The 26,214-nt window shown below is 41.9% G+C and overlaps 1 protein-coding gene across 1 annotated transcript in view; it reads left to right on the plus strand.

The window, feature by feature from the left end:
• The window catches only part of LOC145629264 (putative bifunctional methylthioribulose-1-phosphate dehydratase/enolase-phosphatase E1 1), a 50,577-nt gene that overhangs the window by 5,725 nt on the left and 18,638 nt on the right, over positions 1–26,214 (plus strand). Inside the window, exons 5-7 of the mRNA XM_081681810.1 lie at positions 315–434; positions 720–809; positions 5,002–5,178. Coding sequence (XP_081537936.1) covers positions 315–434; positions 720–809; positions 5,002–5,178 — 387 coding nt within the window. The remainder of the gene's footprint in view (positions 1–314; positions 435–719; positions 810–5,001; positions 5,179–26,214) is intronic.

Below are 26,214 nucleotides of genomic sequence, written 5' to 3' on the forward strand. Positions count from 1 at the left end.
CCCTGCCTTGTTGCATACCTAAAGTTCTGTTATGAAATCTGATCCAGGCTACTTGAATATTTTGTATGGTATCATAATTGTATAGGAGTGATTTATTCGGAAAATGTTCAGTAGAACATCTTATTATGATTGAATTTGTGGTAGTTCACTCAAGCTGTTTAAAGGGATGATTTGCTACAAAGACCCATGATCAGGGCAATATTTCCTACTGTCTTTATCATTAGACATTAGTACTTGCTTTCATTTCTGTGTGTTGAGCCTATTTTTATATTTGTTTTTATGCTTCTTTTAAGGTCTTTCTTGGTTTTTGATAGATCACTCACATGGAAATGATCAAAGGTATTCAAGGGCATGGCTATTATGACGAGCTTGTAGTTCCAATCATAGAAAATTCAGCTCATGAACGTGATCTCACAGACGCTCTTGCAGCAGCTGTAAGTCTATATTTTATGCTCCATTTAACCCATTTTATCTATTAGTCTTTGGACAGTGGCTTACAATAGCATTGCAATCCACAAATATTATAGCTAGCAAATAAAGTGGGACAAAGGGATTAACTTGTGTCTTTATCCTTATATCTACTTTACAGCTTCTAATGGTGATTAAGGGAGTGATCTGTAGTAATATTTTTCTGTAGCAAAATTGCAATTTCTCTTATGCTTTGAGCCTCTGTCAGTATAGGTTTCCACACGCCTTCTAATCCATTTAATTTTCTACAGATTGAAGCATATCCCAAAACTACTGCTGTCCTTGTTCGGAATCATGGCATATATGTGTGGGGAGACTCCTGGATAAGTGCAAAGACCCAGGTTAGTTTTATAGCCAACTTGCTAATTGATCGATTAGTCATTGTGTTCTAGCACTGTCTCATTTGTTCCAATATGAAATTGGTGTGGATTAACTTTTTTCTACCATGTAAAGATAACGGAAACCCCCCTTTGTAGCGGACTTCTTTGAATTGTATTCATCTGCTGCTATGATTGCGTCATTTTCCCATTTGAAGTTAAATGATATGGGATCTTGCTCATGCTGTGATGAATTCTTGAATTTTACCTTCAAATTTGCGCATACATGATGTACATTACAAAGCTTGTTGAATGGAAATAGTTTGTTTTCGTATTGCTATGTCAGCCTTTGTGCATATTATCATTTAGACTTTTAGGGAGGTGTGCTATTCAACTAGCTTGGTAGTAGCGGTAGTACTTAACAAACATAAAAATCTTCCTATGTGCTTGCAAGGCTTACTGTTCTAGATGCAAATGAATTGACTCAGCTATTCTCTAAATCTTTTGATCAACCAAAATATCCATGTTTGAAGTTAGGGTACCTGGATGTGATGTTTTCGACACTTAGAAATTAGTCGCAGGCTAAAGGAATCATCCCATATGTTTACCCAGTCTAATTGTTAGAATTATACCCATGATGGATCCTTAACTGTTTCTGAACATAGGTTAGGATTAACGTTTTTTTCATCTACTGCAGACATTTTTAAAGTTGTGTATTCTCTCTTCTTTCTCCATCTCTATTCGTGCCCTTCTCTCTTTTCTTTTCTTTTCTTTTCTTTCTGTTTGTTGATCTCCTTTTCTAGCACCACTCTTCTATTCTCCTTGTGTATCAGTATATCAACTTGAGTGGGGCACTTAAAAGTTTAGTAATTGAGACTTATTCTTTTTATTGGGGTAAAGGTAAGAAAGATATACCAAAGGATCCTTCATGTAAAAAATAAGATAGTTCATAGGATAACTGTGTCAAATTCCAAGGCAAGTTTGGTGTTTGAAACTCTTGGCTCCTCCTTTATCCTAAGAAGAAAAGCTTTGGTAGGGGCGCTGTGTGGTTATAGGTCAAAAGAACTCTCTGGCCAAGTTTCTTAAGCTTGCTTTCTCTTTGAGGAGAAATCAATGGCCAGAATTTAGGCAGCTTTTGTTAGAATGGTAAAGGGTGAGGTTGTGGCAGATCCTGGTGCTCCTTTGTTTTAATATTCAAGTAGATCATGTATGGGTCACCACCACCAAAAGTCAATATGTGTTTGAGATCTAGTTAATAGCCTCCTCTGATTTTTGTTGATTAGCAGCAGCAGCAGCAGCAGCGTAGATTTTAGGGAGTTCTATGCAAACATGTAAATCCATGCATTTGGAGGTGAATGAGTTTTGTGATGCCCTATATATAATGTTAAGTAATGCTCATGGTGTCATGTCTACAGTCTACAGCACTGATGAACTGATGATTGAGGAATTGGAATACACATCATACAATGATGCTTTGTGAGCTATAGGACAAGGATGGGATGTCTATGTCTATGTTCTTACCCTTGATTGTCTTGGGGAATGGCTATTCCAGTACTGTAATGGTTGATGAACCTTTTTTCTTATCAATGTGATCTGAATTTGTAGAAATAAGTTTGCATTGGGCTAGTAGAACTAGTAGTAGTATCCCTAGTCTTTGGTCTGATGTTAAGGTTACAAAGGAGTGGCATGATTTGAATATCGGTCATATGGCTATATTGGAACTTCAATTGTCTGTTTTGACCTATTATCTTCCATATTTGTTTTACATCTGCCATTAAGTAAAAGTTCTTAACAACTTGGGGCCTTGGGGGATAGTGTGGTTTTGGCCGTTGAGCTAGCTTATAGTTGCAAGGATCATGGAGTTAAATTTCAGTAAGCTGATCTTCTTGTGCTTGGTAATCAGACCCTCTTAAGGACGATTGCTTCTTCTACTGGATCTGGTAAATCATATACGGTTGATGATTCTTTCTCTGCAGAAGAAACACACACACCAAGGTTAGCTGGTGTTTTGTTGATAGTAGTATCTAGGCAGGTCAAGTAATGAGCTCTTGTTCTGGGCATAAGATTTTTGGTTTATGAGAATCATCTCTGATGAAGAAGGCATGTTATTGGTCACTTAGGTCCTTTATATATTAGATATATCATTGTTGATTCTGCAGGTAGTGCAAATTAATTTTAAATGCTGTTGTCCAGCATCCAGTGGTCAATTTGGCTGGCAGGAGGAAAGAGTAGTTGCCTCCTAACTTTAATAGTCCTAAGTGACTCCCACTAGGATGCTATTAATGGAAAGGGTAATATCCAATATCAAAAGCTTATGCTTGGAACTATTATTATGTTAAGTATAAAGAAGGGAACTAAACTTCGGGGAAAATTGCAGATTGGGGACTGAACTTTCATTAGTATTAGGGAACTTAAACCAGTGTTTAGGCATAACCGGTTATCAAGTTCAAAAAAAAAAAAAAAAAAAAAATTCTGATGTCATTTCATAGTACATATTTCAGAGATTTTGTTTCTGAAATTACAGCTTCAATTCCATTGTTAAGTTTCATTGTTTGCCAATTTATCACAATAATCTGTTTCTCACTCATCTAGTAGTCACTTGACCTACATTATCCCATAACAATTTACTCCAAAAGAACTAAAAAAACCATCAAATTTCCCTTTTTCTCTCTCTGTTAATTATGGAAGACAATATATCAATAAGAAGACAAGGATGAGTGGGTGCCGCTGCTTAAGTATACAGTGAGGACGCGGATAGCATCATTTTCAGTGCTTGAAGGGGTGGAAGTATGTTGAAAGGGAGAGATCTGCTTAAGGTTAGGAATGCAATTTGGGAGAAATAACCAAGTTACAAGATCGATTAACATTTTTTTTTTCAATTTGAAATTTTGAATTTTTGGGGAAGAGAGAACATAATCGGTGATTTTGAAGACATTATTATTGACTTTGAAGAGTAGAAAGATTTTTATTTTGGGAATCTTTTACACTTTTCCCTGGTACTTTTTCATTTTGGGTATTGAGGATGGTGATTATGAAATGTGGTGGAAAATCATCTCTCACTTAATGTGATTTTAAATAGTACTCTGATATAATGGGTTTATTGGGCATTTTGCTAGGAACTGTGGTCGGAAGTTTTCTTCTTTTTGGTCCTCCAATGGCAGACGGGTGGGTAGAAGTTTGTCAGAAGGTTGAAGAAATTTCTGTACAAAAATGGAATTTTCCCTTAAAGTCCTAAACTTGAATTAACTGGTTGTAGCAAGTTTCAATCGGAAAAGTAACCTCCGACCAACTTCCAATCCCCTATATGCTACTAGTGAAAGTCCAGTCCCTTGTTTGCAACTTTCTCCTTAGTCCCTCCTGTATACTTAACTCAAATATTATTTAGAGGAGGGAGCTGGAAAATTTATCTTTTACATTGATCTTGAGGATTGTGGTCTTGGGGAAGGTTTAGTAGGATTTAATTTATGTTTTTCTTTCAGGTTTTTTGTGCTGGTGACTTATTGTCCTCTGGTTGTAATCCTTCTCTTTGTATTCTAATAATTATTTCTTGCCAATGATGTAATTTTCTTGCAGTGATGACCATATTATTGCAGAGATTTACATATGTAGCCATGCAGAACAACCTTTGTTTTGAAAATTTATAAACTGCAAATCACCCTTGCATCAGTATATTTGGATTGTTTGTGATCTGAATATCTGATATATGTTAGCTGAGTGACTCTAGTCATTCAGCATGAAGTTAATGTCTGATCCAGTTCTGAGGTTTTCCAAACTTGCGGATGTTTGAAGCTGGACAGTTACTAGTCTAAGCTTTATCTTCATGTACTTTTGTCATGCTAAATATTTCATATCCCAATATAATCTAATCTAGTTGACCATGAGCACTAATAGATTCCACTTGCAGAGGTCAGATGTCTATTGCTGCGCTAAAAATGATCCATATTTTGGGTGTAGAATTTGAATTTCCATTGGTTGCAACTTACAACAATTAAAATAGACAAGAAATTTTGAAAATGTTTTTTCTTGCTAATGTTGAAGGCCATGTAATATTAATAACTATGTGCACATGACTTTGTTATTTTAAATAATAATAATAATAAACAAATCATTCTTTTGCACTTGGGAGGATAATTAATTCTTCATTACTTTCTATTTTGTACAGATGTTATTGATCCTTATCTGTTTCCTAAATTTTTTTAAATTGTGATTTTTTTAGGCTGAATGTTACCACTATCTATTTGATGCTGCGATCAAACTCAATCAAATGGGTCTGGACTGGTCTACTCCCACCCATGGTCCTATTAAGAGGATTCAAGCAGATTTCAGAAGTGGTGAAAGAGCTGTATCTGCTAAGGCTGGGACTTCTGGATTGAACCCTGGGGAGCCAAAACCAGTAAGTTACTTCATCTTTTCCATTCTTGAGAAAAATTGGTTCCATGGTCCATTGATTTATTATTTTTTGGATCTGATTGCATCAAGTTCTGTCTTGACTTGATTTTTATGATGGATATGCAATTGCTATTGCTCTCTAAGAGTCTGAGGTATAATATGTTCTAGGACTGCAGGTTACCAAATTCTTCTATACCCATGAATATCACATATTAGATTCCCTGGGATCATTCAAGATTTTCTGATGTACTGTCCTTAGGGTTACAATCTTGTAGTCTCCAAGTGATGAACCCCTTAACAATAGACTTAGATATGGCTAATAAGAAACAGGAAAGGCCAAAGTCTACCTTGAAATAGGTTTCCAACTTTCCACTGTTTGCATGTTACGGTTTTCAAACAGGTATATTAGAAGTTGAAATTTTCGATGTTTAGGGTGGTGATTACATGGGACCTTTTCCTTCTTCACGAGAGAATCGATATATACTTGTCGCCGTTGATTATGTATCCAAGTGGGTGAAGCCATTGCCACACCTACCAATAATGCCAAGGTGGTCTATAGGCTTTTCAAGAAAACCATCTTTCCTAGATTTGGAGTACCTAGAGTGATAGTTAGTGATGGAGGATCTCACTTTCACGAGCGGAAGTTGGACATCCTTCTCAAGAAGTGTGGTGTATACCATAGGACAAGTTTAGCCTACTATCCCCAAACTATTGGCCAAGTTGAAGTTTCGAACTGTGAGATCAAGGCCATTCTAAAGAAGGTGGTAGCAAAATCTAGGAAAGATGGGAGTGATAAGTTGGATGACACCGTTTTGGGCGTATAGAACCGCATTTAAGACCCCAATTGGTACTACTCCCTTTAGACCTGAAAGCATGTCACCTCCCGGTAGAATTAAAGTACAAGACATATTGGGTTATTAAAGAGCTTAATTTGGATGCTAAGTTAGCGGGAAAAAAGAGGCTCATACAACTTAATCAGTTAGATGAGTTTAGGTTTATGGCCTATGATAGTGCACGCATCTACAAGGAGAAGATCAAGAGATGGCATGACAAGATGATCCTTCCAAGAGAGTTCAAAGAGGGTGATAAGGTCTTGTTATTCAGACTAAAACTTTTCCCAACGTCAAGGTGGTCGGGTCCTTTTACAGTAAAAAAGGCTAATAAGTTCGGTTATGTGGAATTATACGATGATCATAGTTGGGTATTCAAGGTAAATGGTCAAAGACTCAAGCTATACCACGAGGGGGCTACGATTGGTGCTGTTGAATTACTTCACCTAATCGATTTTGTCCCATCTTGATAAACATATGGTAAGAAGGTCGTGCGGGACCTAGATAAACTAGCGAGAGGCAACCTGTATTTCTCGCTTTTTAGTTTAGTTTTATTCCTTTCTTTTTCTTGTGAGAGGAGAGTCGAGGGAATTTAATAAGTATCAGAGTTTTTATACAGAATTGGAGAAAAAAAGTTAGCTAAATTTGGAGTAAAGAAGAAAAAAATCGGACCCCTCTTTGCTGTAGCGCGCCTGACCGAGCGCGAGAAGGTCAAATTTTCAAGAGTTTTCACTTGACGAGCAAAGGCGCGCTCGATCGGGCGCGAGAGTTGACGAGTACGGACCACTTTGTTCGCTTGGGCGAAGCTTTGCCCGACTAGGCGCGAGAGTTGAAAATTTTTAAAGGGTTCGTTCGCTCGATCGGGAGAGCGGCAAATAATATTCACTTACCCCCAATCGGGCGAGCTCCCACCCGATCGGGCGCTATACCACCATCCCACCTTTACTCTTTTCTTCCTTCTTTCCTCCTTATTTCACTTTCCTCCATTCTTTCTCTCTCTAAAAACTCAAAATCCTCTACCTTCTCTCTAAGATCTTCCCTCCATTTCTCACCCAAATCTAATTTTTTTTTTTACAAATTCCTTCTCCTCTCTTCACCCTCTGCACTTCTATACCTATTTTTTTTTCACTTTTGAACAAATTTTTTTTCAAACCCATTCTCAACAATGGCATTAAAAAGGTTAAGAAATCAAGGAGGGCGTGGTTCCTGCTCAAGCCAAGCATATGACCCAAAATTATAACTCGATGAGTGGCCGAAAATCCGAATGTCAACACAAACCCAACGGAAATGGCTCATCAAGCTCTATGTGATTGTGCGCAAGGTAATTCCTTCTCGGTGGCTCCGCCGAGCCTCTCTTGAATCACTAAGATTATATGATCATGTTAAAAGGTTCATGAATGATATAGGAATGAGAAAATTTGTTGATATGCATTATCCTACTTATCGTGAACTAACATGTGAATTTTTGTTTTCTTTGAATGTTGTAAATAATAAAAATGGTCTTAATTTGCAATTTAGGTTGAATAATAGAAATATTAGTTTAACTTATATTGAATTTTGCAAATTGTTTGGATTGGAATCGGAACTCCCCATCGCTTGCATGAAAATTACAAAATGGAAGATATTTATCGTGTTTTAACTGGTTTACCGGCCCCAAACATCTAACATGCTAGTGCTCGACCTATTCACCATCTCGTCCCTAAAATCTGGCAAAGATTTGCGGGCGCTTGTTGTTTAGGTAGGTATAAACCACATAACGCTCAAACTAATGAACTAGCTGTAATAGGTTACTATGTGTTTGGGTTTGGTAAATTGAACATAGGTAGGTCAACCAAAAGGTCATAGGTGTACAACATGGGGTGGTGGTGGTGTTGCTCGCCCCTGGGCATGGGTAACTAAAAGTTCATAGGTGTACAACTCTTGCTCTGGGGATAAGCAAGCAGTCAACTCGGGGCTAGGAAGGGCAAAAACTCGTAATGGGTCATTTCCTACCTTAACACACCAATGAGGGATTTGTTGACAATCTAGTTCTATCCAATCCAAACACTCTTGCAAGTACCTAGTGGTCATGAAAATATCCCCCTATAGTTAGTGAAACCATCAGCCCTAGTCTCACTAAACCCAGCTTTTTTAACTGCTATCCTAGTAATAAGGCCTCCTAATCGAATAGGGGTCCTAGTGGTGGTACTAGCGGCGGCATGTCGACTCAAATGGTGTATAATATACCTACCTATGTTCAATTTACCAAACCCAAACACATAGTGACCTATTATAGCTAGTTCATTAGTTTGAGCGTTATGTGGTTCATACCTACTGTAGGCGTCGCTCGAAGTGCGTCTACGTTAAATCATGTGGTGAATATGCTTGACACTCATAGGAAGTGGGAATTGACACATACGATTAGGGACAAATAAAGTAGGGAGCCGCCAACAAGTTTTTAAGGAACTTGTAAACCGTTCACGGATTATAAAAAGGCAACCACGATAAGGGACAACGATAGGCAACAACGATTGACCCGTGAAGGTTACACCCCATTCATAATCCATGAGATTACTAACTCCATATGGTTCGGAACCACGAAAGGAGGATCGGGGATGATGGTACGAAGTGAGTCATGGAGTCACATTCGCCCGTATTGACCTCTACTCGATTCTTATATTGAAAAGCATTCCTGTGATCTCAAAGGCATACAAACAATAATTCAATTCGCTCCAAACTATTATTTAACTAAATTGGTTTAATATTAATGCACACATAATTCTAAAAATTTAGTGATCACTTCAATTAATAATAAGATTAAAAGGATCCTAAACCGGTTGTCCAAATTATCTTATTAGGCGTGATTTTCAATTACATATTCCCTTTAAACATGCAATATGGTGATCAATAAAATAAAATCAACATTAATATTTAAAACCAATTTTATCACAATTCCAACAACATAAAAATCGTTAGAAAAATAATAATAATAAAAAGAGCATGATCCTTACTTTGAATCTGTTTGCTTGCAACTACAAAATAATAAACGAGTTAGTAACTTCAAGGAAATAATAAAACAATAACTAAATTAAATTAAATAAAATAAGGTTGATTTTGGCGCCAAACCCTCAAACGATTCTACCTTTCACGCCTTGGCTTAAGGACAGAACCTCGAGTGAAATATGGACTCCTTTGAGTGCTTGAAGAAGGAATTTTGAAGCGAAAAGGGTAGGCTAGTGTTTAGGTTAATAGCATAGAAGAGAGAAAATAAAAATAATAAAATTCTGCTTGCCCCGTACATCAGAATTGAGGGGGTATTTATAGGGAAAATGTGCTGAGGGAGCACACGGAACCTTAAAATGATAAAAACCCTAAAAAAGCATCCCGTGACACGGTCAGACTGTACCGTCAGACGATACACTTTCCCGTGACACGGTACAGTTTTGGAGTGACGCGGGAAATTTTCAGAAAACGGAATGAAAAACGCGTTAAGGGTTTACGCGGAAAGGACACGGAACGTCCCGTGTCACGGCAGACTGTACCGTCTCCCGTGTCACGGGAAGTCCCACCGTCAGACGGGAAGAGTTCCCGTGACACGGTGGCTGTTTGCCGTGACGCGGGAACTTCCGGTCCATTTTTTCGTCTAAATTCATTTTTAACCCTAATTTCTTTCGGCTTTTTAAGTGCCAAAAATAAATAAATAAATAAAAAAGGCTTGGGCTTAAAATTAATTAATAAGTTTGGGCTGAAATTAAAACTATGCTTTTACCAAACATCAAGACTAATCCATGGACCTTTCAAAAGTATGAATTTAATAAAATACGATTTTTCAAGCACTCTCGGGATTAAATACTAAACCCGACCAATAGTGGCGGTGAAAGGTTATTTATCATCGGGTTTGGTTTTGGGGAGACATTTTTAGGTGTCTATAGAAGCCCCCACTTTGACTGAGTTTGTAGAAACGTCAGTTTCGAAAACGATAGTCAAAGTAGGCGATAGGGACGGAGAATGATTTAAGACGTTCTGCGATCCTAAATCACTCTGCATACGCCGATACCTGCAGAAAAATGTTAATTCCACAGATAAAAGAGTAAAGGAATAGAATACGTATCTGGCACCAGTGACAAACGAATTTGGCAGCTTCCTAAGCTTGAAGGAATCCGCCGAGTGACATTTGTTGAAACGCTTTCCATGCTTGAGGAAAGCCGACTGAAGAGTTTGGTAGTTTTCTAAGCCTGAAGAAAGCTACCGGATAATACTTTCCATACCTGAGGAAAGTCGATGAACGAATTTGGTGTCATTCTATGCTTGAAGAATTCCACCGATAATGCCTTCCATGCTTGAGGAAAGCCGACAAAAGAATTTTGTGGTTTTCTATACTTGAAGAAAAATCCACTGATGATGCTTTCCAAGGAAAGCCGACTTGGCGGTTTTCTATACTTGAAGAAAAATCCACCGATAACGCTTTCAGGAAAGCCGACTTGGCGGTTTTCTATACTTGAAGAAAAATCCACCGATAACGCTTTCCAAGCATGAGGAAAGCCGACGATTGCTGAAATTGGTAAGTGTATGGTGGTTCGATTATCCCCGAACGTGGGCCGCAGATGATTCACAATTTTGAGCCGATTATCCGACCATATTAAATGCTTAAAATGCCGAAAAATAGACTTTGACGCTTGCCAGGGGTAAAATGGTAATTTTAGTTCCCCTTAAATATCAGTTAAAATTTTCCGCGTAATTCTAGAGAAAAATAACCGCTCAATAATCTCGAAAAATCAGTCAAACTAGTCAAAAAAGGCCAAGAATATTCCCTGACCAAGTGCAGAATCGCCGCGCCACGTCAAGAACTTCCCGTCAGACGGGACAAGATCCCGTGTCACGGGACTCCCCTTTTCTTTTTTTTTATTTTTGCTGCTTTTTGAATCAGTCGCGCGTGAATGATTGCAACGGTTACTTTTCTTTTTTGTCTTTTTTTTTGTCTTTAAATTCGCATTTCTGCTTTCACCACTTCTCATCTCATTGCTCATCTCCTCTCTATTTCTCCATTTTCACTTCTTGCTTAAAAATTGTCGCGCCACGTTCAAGGTTAACCGCCGGCCGTCGAAGCTCACCGTGACACGGTAACGGCGACCGTGACACGGTTGCTCTGCAGATCTGATTTTTTCTTTTTTTTTTATTTTTTATTTTTGCTGCGGTTTGTTGCTGCTGTTCTTCGCTGCTGTTGTTTGCTGCTGCTGTTTCTGTCTCCGCCGGAGCTGCCGTCTAAGTCGTCGGAGCTCCGTCAGCTTTGAAGCTCGCCGTGACACGGGACTGCCTCGCCGTGTCACGGATTTAGCTGACCGTGTCACGGCGGTCCTGCTGGTGGCCGAAAGTTTTTTCGAACTTTGGAGTTCGAATTTTTTCACCAATTTGCTGTAATTTCTTGCTTTTTTCCTCATTTTCGACCCTCTACAAACATCCATGTAAGTTTCCTTTAATTATTGCTTTGAATTTGCTTCACATAAATAATTTCATGACAAACCCTAAAAAATCAATTTGGGGGTTTTTTATTTTGAAGTTTTATGTTGAAATTCTTGTCATGATTTTACTTGTATAAATATACATGTGTGTTTGTGAGAGATTTGAGACAAAAATTGCATGATTTGATGGAGAATTGAGCAAATCACCATTTTTGGGTGCTACTTTGTGAAATAATGTTCATGTTTTGCTCTTGAAATGGTGAAAAATGGTGGTGAATGATGTGTTGATTCATATTTTGCATATGTACCATATTGTCATGGAGAACATAGTATCATGTGGCTAGGAGAACTGTAGTATTAGTTTGTCATGGAGAAACTAAATACCATAATTTTGCTAATTTTTAGCCTGGAGGTAAAAATTTAGCATATAATTCAAAAATTAAATAACTTAGGAAATGATGCTAAGTATATTTATTTTTATTTTTATAAATACGCAACTTAAAATGTTTAGGAAATGATGCTAAACATTTAGATTTTTATAATAGCATGCCTAGACGACGAGATTGCGACCTTTCTACCCGCGGCCGGCGTCGGGCTTTTCGGGAGGACACTCCCACTGTCCCTGAGGGCATGGACGACGACGTCTTAGAGTCCGAGCCTCGGACTTCCATGAGTAGGGGTAGGTGGGTTCCACCTCCGTGGACCCCAGACCAGTTGGTTTTCTGCCGTGAAAACCACGTCTCTCACCGCGCACTCTCCGGCATAGTCGATGGCACACTTCGCCAGCATGGTTCCGGAGCCGGCGATTTGATCCCTCGACTTCACCAGGTCATTACGAGGGATCCTGCTACGAGTGCCTTATGGGAGTCGGCTGGCTTGGTAGATTTCTACGCGGCGGTTGTAGGGTTTTGCAGCCCCCGGGGTTGCGGCGCGACGGTCGTTCGTGCATTGTTGGAGTATTTTTGGGATACTACCAACACCTTTCACTTTGCTTGGGGGGAGATGACAGTGACCCCCCTAGACTTCAGCATGATCAGCGGGCTACGTTTCACCGACCGGGCTGTAGGCCAGATGTCCGATCTATCTTGGGGATCGGCTGAGGTAGCTGATTTGTTGGGTCCGATTGTTCAGCACATCAGGACCCGACCAGTGTCTCGAGGTGGTCCTAGGAGTGGACGATCGGAGCTGGCTTCAGTTCTAGCTCACGGCTTCGAGATGGAGGATACGACAGCTGAGCAGCGGGTGCGGATCTTCATCCTGATCTTGATCTCTATGACCCTCTCTCCCGACAGGAGTTCACGCGTGCTCCTTTGCTACCTCCCTTCTTTGGCAGTCTTGGGTACGCGGATCTTCTTTTGTCTCTTCGTCATGGCTGCCGGCAGCTGAATGACGAGTCCCCTATCACCGTTTATGGCCTGTGGAGAGTCGTAGAGGTGATGATCTTTTCCCTTTTTGCTTCATTTTAGCTTGTTCGACTCGTGTGCTAAATATTACTTTTGTTGCAGCTATGGTTCTACGAGTACTTCCCAGGCTTGGCTCCTCGCCGGCGTCGGGGATCGGTCCATGACTTCCCTGTCGGGTCCAGCTGGCGTGACCGAGGAGAGTCGCGGGTGGAGTCTGTTCCGGCACTTCGTGGGCTACTACGCCGAGACACCTCTTCCGTTGGCGTAAGGATTAGTTTTGTTGCGTTCTTTCCTTCTGATGTTGTTTCACGCCTAACTCCCTAACTTTTTATGGTTTCCAGGTTCCCATCGATGTCCAGTACCGTCCTTGGGCCGGGATGACTGATCTACCCGAGGCCCTGCGTCTTTCAGTGTACCGTACCATTTTGGTTGGTACCGGGCGCTTCGTCTGGTATTTGGGGGAGCGAGTCGTCCGTCAGCATAGCGGCGATCGCTTTGTGGTGCCTTCATCCCCGCCAGAGTCGATGCTGGACTCTCGCTTGATCAGAGAGTTGATCAACAGGGGAGAGCGCTACACTCTTCCATGGCAGGAGCTCGTTCACATGGAGAGCGACTATGCGCGGAATTTGCTTCCCTCTCTGGCTCCTCCACCCCGTCTTCCCGAGGTATGATTTCTTTTGAGAATCTTCTTTGCTAATCTCTGTTTTAAATAGTCGAATAACTTGATTATTCGATCATATTTTCAGACGACCATCCACCCTATGGGGAGGATTCAGATTCCTCCTCAGTCTGTCCGCTACCCCGGGCCGATCGGTATCACGGAGGACCATATTGATGACGCGCCGGAGGGTTATAGATACATTAATGGTTAATTAAGCACTATGAGTGCCAAGCATATTCATCCTCTGCTCTTCTCTAGGCACTTCACCATTCATCCTAGTAAGCCTCCACCAAGGCACCACCCAACGAATGGAAAATTTCCTCTTTGCAAAGAAATTTTTCCAATCTTCATACGACATGTTCGCAGAGTAATTCTTTTTCCTACGGACTAAGTCGTTAGGGCCATATTTTTCAATATCGTTGGGGGCTTCAAATAATTCCAAACGCTCCATCAACCAAATCTGCAAAAAAGAAAAGAAAAAAAAAGAAAATTAATCAAAATCGAAAAAAAAAAAAAAAAGTATGCAGATTCCCGTGACACGGCAGTTTTAACCGTGTCACGGCAGACACCCACTGTGACACGGTGACTGTTTTGTGTCACGGGGGCTATTCGGAGTGTGTTTTTACCTGCAGTAGTACCAGAGAGCCCTTCCTGATGGCTTTCCGGTCAGCTTTTGCCTCGCCAAGACCACGAAATGTTTCTCCAAGGCACGTCGGCATAGGAGATCTTCCGGATTCAACATGCTCAAGCACAGACGCTAGACAAGCATGTCTTACCCTACCGTTTGCAAATAGTAGCTTGCTTAACATGCAAAAAAATATATGCCCTTCTACGATATACATGATAAGACTCAGAGATAGGGCGATTAAAATATAAATTAGCAAGTTTTTCTAAGTCTACTTCATTACTACAAACAATTCTATTTAAATCTGGATCTGTTAGATTCAGATGGCGTTCAAAATCTTGGTAATAATATTCACGTAGGGTAGGCATGGCAATAAGATTTCTAGCAGGAAATCCAAAGATTGCACCAAATTCCTCCGGCAGAGGACAAATTTCATCATAATCAAATTTGAAACAGTGTGTTTCTGGACTCCAATAATCTAATGCTACCCTAAGAAAATCATGTTCAATAGCTACGTGAAATAATTCCAACTCTCTTTTTTCAGCATTGGTCAAAGAATAAGACCAGTCGCGCAATGTATTATCAACATTCTGAGACATGATTATTGAAATATGAAATTCTAAATTATTTTGTATTTCGTAATTATGCATACCGTGAATAATCTGGTCTTATTTTATATCAAAAGCGCTCGAAACTGCCAGAATTTATCTTTTCATACGCGTAAAACAAACCGCTGGCTAATACGCGTCCCGTGACACGGGAAATTCCATCGTGTCACGGGAACTTTTGCCGTGACACGGCAAGTCATGCCGTGACACGGTGTACAGTGCCGTGTCACGGCACTTTCCGCGCTTTCTTTTTTCATCTTTTCCCGTATCTATCCGGATTTTTTATAATTTTTTATCTTCACCGTTTATTTTTTAGTTTTTTATGAGAGTTTTATTTCTATTAAAATTCTCCCCTTTTTTTATTTTTATCTTTATTTTATTTATATTAAGATTTTATTTCTTTGTTTTGTTTTTTATTTTTATTTTTATTTTGGGGAAGGTAATTTAATTTATTCTATTTCTTTATCATTTTATTTTTGGGGAAGGTAATTTTTATTTTTTTCTTTATCATTTTATTTTTTTTTTATTTCTTTTCTTTTGGGGAAAGTAATTTTACTTTGCTTGCCTTTTTATTTCTTTTTCTTTTGGGGAAGGTCGGTACCCTCCATTACTCCACTTATGTTTTTTCGTCGCGTCGTTAATAAATACACAATCACACACAAGGAGTTTCAAGCACACACTAACACACAATAATAAATACATAAGCCGTAAATAATGTACAAAGAGTCGTAATACATAAATATGTCAAGTGTCATCATAGTATGTACAAACAAAAACCCTCGGTCAAAAGTCCCTAGAGCCAGAATCAATCTCATCTCCACCCTGTGCATGTGGTCCACCCTGTGCATATGGGAACGGCGAACCGAAGAGTCCCTCGACCATCCGAGTACGGGGAGTAGCGTCCCTACTAGTCCCCGTAGGCCCAGCAGTAGCCCAGCTCAAGGCAGGACCCGTCCAGCCAGAAACGGAGTAGACTGGCCCAAAGATGCTGGAATCGTCGGTGAAGGCATCGTCCCATATATCGGAACCGAGAACAAGCCCGACAGCGGTGGAGGAATCCCGGATAATGGAGCTGAAAATGAACCAGGATCCAAAGGAGACCCAAACTCGGGAACTGGAGGCTGTGAAAATGACTGACGCTGCCCCTGACTTTTGCCGGAAAACGCTGAGAAGACTGACCCTGCTGCCACTGAGCCTCCTGAAATGGCTGAGTAGTCTGAGGCTCTCGCTGAGAACGCCGGGAGATCGTCTAGTCCGAGCCTCTGGGCCTCGAGCGCGAACGAGACCTCTGTCGCTCCTGAAAGATACAAAATCAAAAGGTGTCAACAATGCAAAATAAAACAAATGGTAGAAATGAAAAAAAAAAAAGTGATACCTCAAGAACGTCGCTAGAGCTCCGACAACTCGCACCACGCCGAAGCTTGATGATGCAATACTTCAGCGCGTCCACCAGCTTCATGATTCCCATCATCTCCGGGCGGTTAGGCTGAGGATAAAACAAAGAAAAATCAGTAATAAGCAGCATTAAAAGGGTGGATAATGCGTCGAAGAAAACTCACCGCCTCAAAGACCTCGGGCAGAGACTCCTGCGCCTGTCTATAACCCTCCGGCGCGTCATCAATATGGTCCTCCGTGATACCGATCGGCCCGGGGTAGCGGACAGACTGAGGAGGAATCTGAATCCTCCCCATAGGGTGGATGGTCGTCTGAAAATATGATCGAATAATCAAGTTATTCGACTATTTAAAACAGAGATTAGCAAAGAAGATTCTCAAAAGAAATCATACCTCGGGAAGACGGGGTGGAGGAGCCAGAGAGGGAAGCAAATTCCGCGCATAGTCGCTCTCCATGTGAACGAGCTCCTGCCATGGAAGAGTGTAGCGCTCTCCCCTGTTGATCAACTCTCTGATCAAGCGAGAGTCCAGCATCGACTCTGGCGGGGATGAAGGCACCACAAAGCGATCGCCGCTATGCTGACGGACGACTCGCTCCCCCAAATACCAGACGAAGCGCCCGGTACCAACCAAAATGGTACGGTACACTGAAAGACGCAGGGCCTCGGGTAGATCAGTCATCCCGGCCCAAGGACGGTACTGGACATCGATGGGAACCTGGAAACCATAAAAAGTTAGGGAGTTAGGCGTGAAACAACATCAGAAGGAAAGAACGCAACAAAACTAATCCTTACGCCAACGGAAGAGGTGTCTCGGCGTAGTAGCCCACGAAGTGCCGGAACAGACTCCACCCGCGACTCTCCTCGGTCACGCCAGCTGGACCCGACAGGGAAGTCATGGACCGATCCCCGACGCCGGCGAGGAGCCAAGCCTGGGAAGTACTCGTAGAACCATAGCTGCAACAAAAGTAATATTTAGCACACGAGTCGAACAAGCTAAAATGAAGCAAAAAGGGAAAAGATCATCACCTCTACGACTCTCCACAGGCCATAAACGGTGATAGGGGACTCGTCATTCAGCTGCCGGCAGCCATGACGAAGAGACAAAAGAAGATCCGCGTACCCAAGACTGCCAAAGAAGGGAGGTAGCAAAGGAGCACGCGTGAACTCCTGTCGGGAGAGAGGGTCATAGAGATCAAGATCAGGATGAAGATCCGCACCCGCTGCTCAGCTGTCGTATCCTCCATCTCGAAGCCGTGAGCTAGAACTGAAGCCAGCTCCGATCGTCCACTCCTAGGACCACCTCGAGACACTGGTCGGGTCCTGATGTGCTGAACAATCGGACCCAACAAATCAGCTACCTCAGCCGATCCCCAAGATAGATCGGACATCTGGCCTACAGCCCGGTCGGTGAAACGTAGCCCGCTGATCATGCTGAAGTCTAGGGGGGTCACTGTCATCTCCCCCCAAGCAAAGTGAAAGGTGTTGGTAGTATCCCAAAAATACTCCAACAATGCACGAACGACCGTCGCGCCGCAACCCCGGGGGCTGCAAAACCCTACAACCGCCGCGTAGAAATCTACCAAGCCAGCCGACTCCCATAAGGCACTCGTAGCAGGATCCCTCGTAATGACCTGGTGAAGTCGAGGGATCAAATCGCCGGCTCCGGAACCATGCTGGCGAAGTGTGCCATCGACTATGCCGGAGAGTGCGCGGTGAGAGACGTGGTTTTCACGGCAGAAAACCAACTGGTCTGGGGTCCACGGAGGTGGAACCCACCTACCCCTACTCATGGAAGTCCGAGGCTCGGACTCTAAGACGTCGTCGTCCATGCCCTCAGGGACAGTGGGAGTGTCCTCCCGAAAAGCCCGACGCCGGCCGCGGGTAGAAAGGTCGCAATCTCGTCGTCTAGGCATGCTATTATAAAAATCTAAATGTTTAGCATCATTTCCTAAACATTTTAAGTTGCGTATTTATAAAAATAAAAATAAATATACTTAGCATCATTTCCTAAGTTATTTAATTTTTGAATTATATGCTAAATTTTTACCTCCAGGCTAAAAATTAGCAAAATTATGGTATTTAGTTTCTCCATGACAAACTAATACTACAGTTCTCCTAGCCACATGATACTATGTTCTCCATGACAATATGGTACATATGCAAAATATGAATCAACACATCATTCACCACCATTTTTCACCATTTCAAGAGCAAAACATGAACATTATTTCACAAAGTAGCACCCAAAAATGGTGATTTGCTCAATTCTCCATCAAATCATGCAATTTTTGTCTCAAATCTCTCACAAACACACATGTATATTTATACAAGTAAAATCATGACAAGAATTTCAACATAAAACTTCAAAATAAAAAACCCCCAAATTGATTTTTTAGGGTTTGTCATGAAATTATTTATGTGAAGCAAATTCAAAGCAATAATTAAAGGAAACTTACATGGATGTTTGTAGAGGGTCGAAAATGAGGAAAAAAGCAAGAAATTACAGCAAATTGGTGAAAAAATTCGAACTCCAAAGTTCGAAAAAACTTTCGGCCACCAGCAGGACCGCCGTGACACGGTCAGCTAAATCCGTGACACGGCGAGGCAGTCCCGTGTCACGGCGAGCTTCAAAGCTGACGGAGCTCCGACGACTTAGACGGCAGCTCCGGCGGAGACAGAAACAGCAGCAGCAAACAACAGCAGCGAAGAACAGCAGCAACAAACCGCAGCAAAAATAAAAAATAAAAAAAAAAGAAAAAATCAGATCTGCAGAGCAACCGTGTCACGGTCGCCGTTACCGTGTCACGGTGAGCTTCGACGGCCGGCGGTTAACCTTGAACGTGGCGCGACAATTTTTAAGCAAGAAGTGAAAATGGAGAAATAGAGAGGAGATGAGCAATGAGATGAGAAGTGGTGAAAGCAGAAATGCGAATTTAAAGACAAAAAAAAAGACAAAAAAGAAAAGTAACCGTTGCAATCATTCACGCGCGACTGATTCAAAAAGCAGCAAAAATAAAAAAAAAGAAAAGGGGAGTCCCGTGACACGGGATCTTGTCCCGTCTGACGGGAAGTTCTTGACGTGGCGCGGCGATTCTGCACTTGGTCAGGGAATATTCTTGGCCTTTTTTGACTAGTTTGACTGATTTTTCGAGATTATTGAGCGGTTATTTTTCTCTAGAATTACGCGGAAAATTTTAACTGATATTTAAGGGGAACTAAAATTACCATTTTACCCCTGGCAAGCGTCAAAGTCTATTTTTCGGCATTTTAAGCATTTAATATGGTCGGATAATCGGCTCAAAATTGTGAATCATCTGCGGCCCACGTTCGGGGATAATCGAACCACCATACACTTACCAATTTCAGCAATCGTCGGCTTTCCTCATGCTTGGAAAGCGTTATCGGTGGATTTTTCTTCAAGTATAGAAAACCGCCAAGTCGGCTTTCCTGAAAGCGTTATCGGTGGATTTTTCTTCAAGTATAGAAAACCGCCAAGTCGGCTTTCCTTGGAAAGCATCATCAGTGGATTTTTCTTCAAGTATAGAAAACCACAAAATTCTTTTGTCGGCTTTCCTCAAGCATGGAAGGCATTATCGGTGGAATTCTTCAAGCATAGAATGACACCAAATTCGTTCATCGACTTTCCTCAGGTATGGAAAGTATTATCCGGTAGCTTTCTTCAGGCTTAGAAAACTACCAAACTCTTCAGTCGGCTTTCCTCAAGCATGGAAAGCGTTTCAACAAATGTCACTCGGCGGATTCCTTCAAGCTTAGGAAGCTGCCAAATTCGTTTGTCACTGGTGCCAGATACGTATTCTATTCCTTTACTCTTTTATCTGTGGAATTAACATTTTTCTGCAGGTATCGGCGTATGCAGAGTGATTTAGGATCGCAGAACGTCTTAAATCATTCTCCGTCCCTATCGCCTACTTTGACTATCGTTTTCGAAACTGACGTTTCTACAAACTCAGTCAAAGTGGGGGCTTCTATAGACACCTAAAAATGTCTCCCCAAAACCAAACCCGATGATAAATAACCTTTCACCGCCACTATTGGTCGGGTTTAGTATTTAATCCCGAGAGTGCTTGAAAAATCGTATTTTATTAAATTCATACTTTTGAAAGGTCCATGGATTAGTCTTGATGTTTGGTAAAAGCATAGTTTTAATTTCAGCCCAAACTTATTAATTAATTTTAAGCCCAAGCCTTTTTTATTTATTTATTTATTTTTGGCACTTAAAAAGCCGAAAGAAATTAGGGTTAAAAATGAATTTAGACGAAAAAATGGACCGGAAGTTCCCGCGTCACGGCAAACAGCCACCGTGTCACGGGAACTCTTCCCGTCTGACGGTGGGACTTCCCGTGACACGGGAGACGGTACAGTCTGCCGTGACACGGGACGTTCCGTGTCCTTTCCGCGTAAACCCTTAACGCGTTTTTCATTCCGTTTTCTGAAAATTTCCCGCGTCACTCCAAAACTGTACCGTGTCACGGGAAAGTGTATCGTCTGACGGTACAGTCTGACCGTGTCACGGGATGCTTTTTTAGGGTTTTTATCATTTTAAGGTTCCGTGTGCTCCCTCAGCACATTTTCCCTATAAATACCCCCTCAATTCTGATGTTCGGGGCAAGCAGAATTTTTGACAGGGGGTGACGTGGCACGAGACATTTCTCTCGTCAGACGGGATAAATTCCCGTGTCACGGAAGTCCCTCTTTCCTTTTTTCTTCGTTCAGGCCCACCGTGTCACGGTGAACAGTACCGTGACACGGTTGGGTATCCCGTGTCGCGGCAATTCCCCTTTTTTTTTTTTTTTTTTTTTTTTTTTTCTTCGTGATGTAATGCTTAACCAACTCGCATATTTGACCAAAGAGGGAGGATTTTTTTTTAAGTGGCCGGGCCCCCTTGAGGGGTTGCCTACGTATCCTAAAAAGGAATCAGGCCAGACGTAGCTCTATTGGGTCATGAACCCATGCGACTAGGCGTAGAATTTTTTGAGTTGATCCAAGTTGGTTAAATTATGGAAGCCGTTACCGTCCATGTCTACCAATTGTGTCGCTTCGCCAGACAGGATGGCTTTAACAATGTACGGGCCTGACCAGTTCGGTCTGAATTTGCCTCTTGGATCTAACGCATTTTAACGAAGTGCCTTAAGCACTAGGTCACCCTCTTTGATATTTCTGGTGTTGACTTTTTTATTGAAATGTCGTGCCATACGCTGTTGGTAGGTTTGGACATGATGCAAAGCTGCCAAGCGTTTTTTATCAAGCAAGACCAGTTCGTCGTATCTCGCTCTAATCCAGTCGACTTCATCTAGTTGGCTTTCCAATGCGATTCGAAGAGAAGGTATATCGAGCTCGATTGGTTGTACAGCTTCAACGCCATTGACCAAAGAGAAAGGGGTAGCCCCTGTCGATGTACGAACAGAGGTTCGATAACCCCAAAGGGCGAAATGTAGCTTACTTGGCCGGTCCTTATAATTTCTGTCATCTTTTCGATGATAGTTTTCACGTTTTTGTTGGCCGATTCGACTGCTCCGTTTGTTTGTGGTCTGTAAGGTGATGATCGGTGATGTTTGATATGATATTTCTGTAATAATTCCGCGCATTCGGCTTGGAAATGTGTTCCATTATCACTGATCATCTCATGTGGTACCCCATAGCGGCATATGATATTTTTCTCAATGAATTGAGCTACGTGTTTTGCCGTCAGCTTGGCATATGAGGCAGCTTCGACCCATTTGGTGAAGTAGTCGATTGCTACGAGGATGAATTCATGCCCCCCTTGTCCTGGTGGTGTTATTTTTCCAATGATGTCAATGCCCCAAGTGGAGAAAGGCCATGGAGAAGTATACGTGTAGAGAAGCGAAGGTGGAACATGCTGTAAGTTTGCGTAGATTTGACACTTCATACATTTCTTGACGTACTCGTGACAATCTCTCTCCATAGTAGTCCAATAGTAACCTTGACGTTGAATCTTTTGGACTAACATCTTTGCATTCATGTGAGTTCCACATATACCAGCATGAAGGTTTTCCATGGTTTTATGTGCTTCTTTCTTGGCTGTACATAAGAGATTCCTTCCTGTTGCAGTTCTCTTGTGGAGTTCTCCCCTGATGAGCACATACTGTGAGGCCAGGAGCCTCAAAGCACGGCGTGCCCTTTTATCAGTATTAGGAGGATATTCTGCTCTTGTCACATAATTAAGGATGTCTGTATACCATGGCTCTTCATCTTCTTCCTGTGGTTCTTGTTCATCGTCAAGTGCGTGAACGTAAGCTGGTTCATATCTTCTCTCTATGGTCAGTGGCATTCTGATTGTGTCGGCTGGAATTCGCACCATGGATGCTAATTTAGCTAGTGCGTCGGCGAACTGGTTTTCTTCTCTTGGCAAATACGTATATTCCACTTCATCTAGTTGCTCCGTGAGAGTTTCTAGATGAGCTTGATACGTAGCGAGACTTTCACTTCTCACTTTCCATCTCTTGGAGATTTGGTTAATGATTAGTGAAGAATCACCATAGATTCTGAGTTTCTTAATTCCCAAGGCGACAGCTGTTTCTAACCCCAAAATGCATGCTTCATATTCTGCGGCATTGTTGGTCACATCAAAGTCGAGCTTCATGGAAATTGGGATGTGTTCTTCATTGGGTGATACGAGTAAGACTCCTACACCACATCCTTTTTGGTTTGACGCTCCATCGAAATAGAGCGTCCAACTATCGTCTTCGGTCATGAGTAAATCTTCGTCAGGGAAATCGTACTCATCTTCTTCTTTTTCAGCTTCTTCTAGCGGAAAGTCTGCTAAGAAGTCAGAAACTGCAGAACCTTTGATGGCTTTTTGTGGCACAAATCTCAAGTCAAACTGAGCCAGATTGACTATCCACCTTGATAATCTGCCGTTGAGTGTTGCTTTCTCGAACAAGTATTTGAGAGGATCCATTTTGGACACGACATGCACTGTATGAGTGAGCATGTAATGTCTTAGTTTTTGTGCGGCCCATACAAGTGCGAGACACAACTTCTCGAGTGGCGTGTATCGCGTCTCATATCCTTGGAGTTTCTTGCTCAAGTAATAGATTGCATTCTCCTTGCTTTCGATCTCTTGTGCTAGCATTGCCCCCATCGTTTCTCTTGTGACCGTAAGGTAGAGTCGAAGAGGAAAGTGAGGTATTGCTGGCGCTAGTACGGGTGGATTTGCCAAATACTCTTTGATTTTGTCGAAAGCCTTTTGGCAATCATCATCCCATGTGTCTGGGACATTCTTCTTAAGCTTCTTGAATATAGGTTCACATATCGCTGTGAGCTTTGATATGAACCTACTTATATACTGCAATCTTCCAATGAAGCCTCGAATCTCCTTCTCATTTTTGGGTGGTGGCATGGCCATGATTGCTTTTACTTTTGAAGGATCTATTTCAATCCCTCGAGAACTGATCATATATCCAAGTAATTTGCCTGACGTGACTCCGAATGCACATTTTGCTGGATTTAATCTCATGTTGTACTTACGGAGTCTTTCAAAAAACTTGCGAAGTGCGACGATATGGCGTGGGCGATATTTAGACTTGACAATCATATCATCGACATAGACCTCCACCTCTTTGTGCATCATGTCATGTAACAATGCTGTAGCTGCTCTTTGGTAGGTGGCACCCGCGTTTTTCAACCCGAATGGCATTACCGTATAGCAATATGTGCCCCATTGTGTGATGAATGTGGTTTTCTCCATGTCTTCTTCGGCCATCAATACCTGATTATGTCCGGCGTAACCATCCATGAATGACAGGAGTGCATGGTTTGCTGTATTATCAACCAGAATGTCAATGTGAGGTAGAGGGAACCCATCTTTTAGGCTTGCTTTATTGAGATCCCTGTAATCAACACACATTCTGATCCTTCCATCCTTCTTTGGAACTGGAACCACATTTGCTATCCATTTGGATACTCTGATGAAACCTGCGGCCAATTGCTTCCTGATTTCTTCCTTGATTTTGAGAGCCACATCTGGTTTCATTCGGCGCAACTTTTGTTTGGCAGGCTTCATACCTGGAATGAGTGGTATCGTATGCTGAGCTATATCCCTGTCAATTCCTGGCATATCTTGGTATGACCAAGCAAATACATCAACAAATTCACTAAGCAAGTTAATTAGCTCTTTGCGTTCATCTTGACTTAGTGTTAATCCAATTTTTACTTCTTTAATAGTCGTATCATTGGAAATGTTAACTGTTTCTGTATCTTCAATAACTGCTGTTTTATTTTCGTGTTCTTCCATTGCTTTTATTATTTCTTTGTCATTTTTATCATTAGCAAAACAATATTGATCAGGGCTAGGGGAATGGCACACATCGTAAGCAAAGGTACTCATTTCATTGAATTCATTGGCTAATACATCAAGAGAGGCAAGGTCGGCTGCGACCTCACCAGAATTATTAGGACTAGAAAGAGAGGACTCAACAAGAGACTCAGGGCTGAACTCTATAGCAGAAAGAGGGTCGGCCTCAGACTCTAAGGACTCGTCTACAGACTTAGACTCAGACTCGGACTCGGACCCAGACGATTCAGACTCATCAAACATAGGACCCTCGCCAGCGGTTATTTCCAACTTCTCTCCACTCGGCGTAGTGATCCTCAATGTCTTGCGCCATCCCCTTGAAATGTTGTCAGCTTGGACGATTAACTCGGAGGGGTCAAAATCCTTGTTCGCTATGACAGCTTGAACGAGCTCGGAGTTATTGTTGCAGACCGGCTTGGATTCATTTTTCTCCATTCCAAAAAGAAGGTTGATTCCCAGATCAGAGTTTAGGCTAGCTGACTTCTGCTCTCCACTGATGAAGTCACAATCGAGGAACACCTCGAATCCCGGTTCACGGATCCCATTATGGACAAATGGTTTAGGGAATTCATAGCATGGGAAGTCTTCCCCTTCTTTGATGTACTGGCCGTTGAGGGTGAACGGATATGGATCCATGGCCATTTCCGTCTTCGTGATTCGAGCGTTGTTGCGAGCCTTCATTTTCAATGCAGCTTGTTTCAGATCTTCCTTTGTTGGCTCGAATCCTAAGCCGAAAGTATCCTTCTTGAGCGCACCAGGATGGCCCCAAGATTTAGCCATTTTCTTCTTGAGCCCAAGGGTCATTCTAGGGAAGTGACCTTGCTTCTTCAGAATGGCGTTGATACTGGTATTTGAGTAGGGATCGAAGTCGAGATGGCACTTTTCCTCTTCTTCGATCACAAGAACATCATCTAGTGAAAACCCCCAAAGATCTTCATCTTCTTCGTCATGTTCAACATGGACGATAGGAGTATCAATAACTTGAATGCGCATGGGAGAAGCATCGATAGTAATTGGAACCCCTCCAACTATGGCTTTCACTTTCTGGTGGAGCGATGACGGAATCGCCTTTAGCTGATGAAGCCAAGGGCGTCCTAATAACAGATTGAAAGAGGCCTTAATGTCCACCACCTGAAACTTGGTGCGACGTTCAATGGCCCCAGTAGTTATATTCAATATGATAGTACCCACGGCTTGACGGCAAGTATTATCGTAAGCTCGAATCCCTTGAGTGGAGGGAGTCAATTTTTCATTCTTTATACCCAACTTCTTTGCAGTACAGAGTGGGCACACATTGATTGCAGAGCCATTATCAACCAGGCTCATAGGAACATTCATCTGCCTACACACCACTGTGAGGTGTAAGGCCTTATTATGTTGGTCCCCTTCCGGAGGTAGATCCTTATCAGAAAAGGAAATCAGATTGCTAGTAATCGGCAGCTCAGTAGTAAGAAAGTTGACCAATCCTTGAGGAGTCATGTCATCATCAACTCCTATTTTCACCAAAGCATTCATCACAGCCTTTCGATGCTCGTGGGAAGTGGCCAAAAGCTTCCATACATTCATTTCCACCTTGGTCTTTTGCAGTTGTTTGACCACATCGCTATTCACAGGGTCGATGGGATCAACTATCGGATGTGATTGTGGTGGAGGTGGAGGTGGGTTAGGTTGTTGCAACCGTCCACTTCTGGTGAGAACCTTGACCTCAAGGTCCCCCCAAACATCTTCACTGGTGCCGAGAGAT

This window comes from Chenopodium album, chromosome 4, assembly GCF_948465745.1.
Source record: "Chenopodium album chromosome 4, dcCheAlbu1.1, whole genome shotgun sequence".
Classification (NCBI taxonomy): domain Eukaryota; kingdom Viridiplantae; phylum Streptophyta; class Magnoliopsida; order Caryophyllales; family Amaranthaceae; genus Chenopodium; species Chenopodium album.